Raw genomic sequence first — 3,463 nt, forward strand, 5'->3', positions numbered from 1 at the left:
ACAGCAGATTAATTTCTAAAGCTTATAATCAAAAGTCAATAAGCATTCAAACAAAAGAACAGTGCGGTTTTGTGTATATATGAACAAAACAAAAAGTGCTGATAGACACAGCTATTATTATATTTTATTCTATTACTGAAAAAGCTGTTTATAGTAATTAAACAAAATTAAAATATTCAGCTGAGACATCATATACAACCTATTCTTCGATTAATGTGTACACAAACCTTTATTTTAAAAGTGTTATAACACAAGATCAGTTCTCCTCAAACTGTTCATAATAGCAAACTATATTTTCATATCCTATTTTGATAATCGCTTAATTTATCGTAATGCCGGTCAATCGAACTCCACCAAAAGGTGGAGGCGAGTCAAATCACGAGCAACAATCACAACAAGAACAACAACAGCATAAAACACACCAACAAGCTGTCCTATGTTCAAAAGCATCCAATAATAATAATCAAACAACACTTCTACAATCAAATCAACAGCTACAACTGCAAGAAAAATCACTGCAAATCCAACAAAAACAACCACAACAGAACCAGCAAATAGAGAAACAACAAATGCAGCAGGAGTACCACATAAAACTCCAACAATCAAACCATCATCAACACAATTCACCATCAAAACTCATTCAGAATTTGGAAAACTCTGATATTAACACCAGAACTGCAAACACAACGGAAGATGCAAACACAAATAAAAACAATGGCTTCAACACGCCAGTAGTGAATAAGAGAATTCGTAGCTCCCCTGGTAAGCAAATCAATGAAATAAGCGCCAAAAAGCACAAACAAAACAAAAAACAATACACATTAAACGAGTATTTCTTAGCTACAAATAGGTTTGCTGTTCTAGCAACTGATAATGATAAAGAACCCACTAAAGATAGCAAAACAACGTAAAATCAAACGGCTAAAAATAAAAAACCACCACCCATTTACGTGCAAAAAGTACAGCTGCTAGACAACCTAATTAAAACGTTAGATGCACTACAAATATCTAAATATGATATTCATGTATTACAAAACAATGAAATAAATTTCCAGCCATACGAATCAGTAGATTACACTAGCATAGTAAAATTTCTTAAAGAAAAGAGCGTAGAGTACTAAATTTTGAACCTAAATTTTGAACCTCCCCATCCAAAAAGAACAATACCACAATATACCAACTGTCAAAAGTATGAACACACAAAAAATTTTTGTACAAGATGTCCAATCTGTGTTAAATGCTCCGAAGGACATAAAACAATTGACTGTCCCATGAAAGGTAAGAACAACGTCGTTAAATGCGCACTCTGTAAAGAGAATCACACTGCAAACTACAAAGGTTGTACAGTTTATAAAACTCTTCAAATCAAACGATTCCCAGCTCTTCGCGCAAAACAACAAAAAACCACATCTCAAAATAACGAAATATCTCTGCCAACTAAAGCTGTTACGAACCTAATAACTACCACCCAACAAATCCAACCAGCTAAAACATACGCCGAAATAATAAAATCACATCCAACTCAACCCATTCCAATAAATAATGAATCAAACAACTCCGAATTTGCCGAACTCCAGCAAATGATGAAACAGCTTATGACGCAAGTTGCCAACGTTATACATATTTTAACCATCCTAATCACTAAACTCGATGGACAGAAATATATTAAAAATTTTAGCTTGGAATACAAACGGTCTCAGCAAACAACTACTAGAACTGAGAACATACTTAAATATCAATTCCATTGATGTACTACTGCTATCAGAGACACACTTCACAGACAAAACTTTCATCAGAATCCCTAACTATTCGATATATCATACAAATCATCCCGACAACAAAGCCCATGGTGGATAGCAGTAATTATTAAGCAAAATATACAATGCTCAATAGCCAGTATATACCAAACAGAACAAATACAAGCTACAAGTGTCCACATTCAAGATACAAAAGGCGAGTTAACAGTATCAGCTATTTACTGCCCTCCGAAGCACAATAACTCGAAGGATGTATACCTGAGCTACCTTAACACTCTCGGCAATCGGTACATTGTTGGTGGAGATTTTAATGCAAAAAATACTTTGTGGGGCTCAAGAATTACAAACTGCAAAGGGAAAAATTTACATAATGCTATCATTGACAAAAAGGCAGATATTCTAAGCACAGGTGAACCTACGTACTGGCCTACCGATATGAACAAAATACCAGACGTGATTGACTTCTTCGTGACCAAAAATATAAATAAACGATTTCTTACAGTAAGTACACTTCCTGACTTATCATCTGATCACTCACCAATTATGCTATCATATAAAAGCGACACAAAACTAAACATCACAAGGACAAAATTAATCTACAAGGTGAGATGAAAAAACTGCAACCAACTTCAGACTGCTGTCATTTCTAAACCGCTCGTCCCACAGCTGTCAGATTTATTCTAGTGACAGCTCATTATATTGTTTACAAGCGCACAAAAGCATTTTGGTGGGAATTTTTCAGAAAAAAAGTTATTTGTGATGGAATTCAAGCGTGATTGTGTGATTGCTTTGCATTTGGCTGGAAAACCACAAGTGGCTATCGTTAGAGCCCTCCAGCATTTAAAAGTGAATAAATCTTTTGTGTCTCGTACCATCGCTCGTTACCATGATACTGGTAGCGTAGCCCGACGTCAAGGAAGTGGACGAAAAAAAACAGCAACATCGGCAGAAATGGTTCGAAAAGTGAAAAAGCGAATTGAACGAAATCCGCGTCGCAGTGGACGAAAAATGGCTCGTGAGCTGAACATATCGCAATATGCCATTCGGCAAATATTGAAAAATGAGCTTGGACTAAAGCCATTCAAGTTCCAAAAAGTGCAAGATCTTACTGATGCGCAAAAAAAAGTTAGACTCGAAAAAGCTAAAGAGTTGTTTCGCTTGGCCGAAAGTGGTGAACTGCCGAATTTGGTTTTCTCCGATGAGAAACCATTCGTTATCCAGCAGTTTGTAAACAAACAAAATGATCGTGTTTACTTGCCAGAGAGGTCAGCTGAAAATTTGCAACTTCGGTTGGCCATCACAACTCAAAAGCCGGCCATGGTGATGGTGTGGGCCGCCATAACAGCCGATGGTCGCTCGCCGCTCGTATTCATCGACCGTGGTGTCAAATTAAATGCGCAAATCTATCGCGAAAATATTTTGGAGGGAGTTCTGAAGCCCTGGGCACGCAAACATTTCGGCCGCAGACCTTGGACATTCCAACAGGACTCAGCACCATCGCACTCAGCACGCGCCATCCAAGAATGGTTAAGAAATGAGGTTCCTCGCTTCATTTCCACCGCACAATGGCCACCAAAATCTCCGGATGCCAATCCGTTGGACTATTGTGCCTGGGGTATTTTGGAAAGCAAGGTTGGAACTAAAAAATACCAAAGTGTCGATCATCTCAAGCAAGCGCTTCGCCGAGAATGGGACAAAATACCGCA

The 3,463-nt window shown here is 37.6% G+C and overlaps 1 protein-coding gene across 1 annotated transcript; it reads left to right on the forward strand.

The window, feature by feature from the left end:
- Positions 1-332: 332 nt before the first annotated feature.
- Positions 333-911, forward strand: LOC119677192 (serum response factor homolog A-like). The gene is made up of 2 exons (XM_038088464.1): positions 333-762; positions 841-911. The coding sequence occupies exons 1-2, from the start codon at positions 333-335 to the stop codon at positions 909-911; spliced, it is 501 nt and encodes a 166-aa protein (XP_037944392.1).
- The last annotated feature ends 2,552 nt before the right edge of the window (positions 912-3,463 follow it).

The sequence above is a fragment of the Teleopsis dalmanni genome, chromosome 2 (genome assembly GCF_002237135.1).
Source record: "Teleopsis dalmanni isolate 2A chromosome 2, ASM223713v2, whole genome shotgun sequence".
Taxonomy (NCBI): Eukaryota; Metazoa; Arthropoda; class Insecta; order Diptera; family Diopsidae; genus Teleopsis; species Teleopsis dalmanni.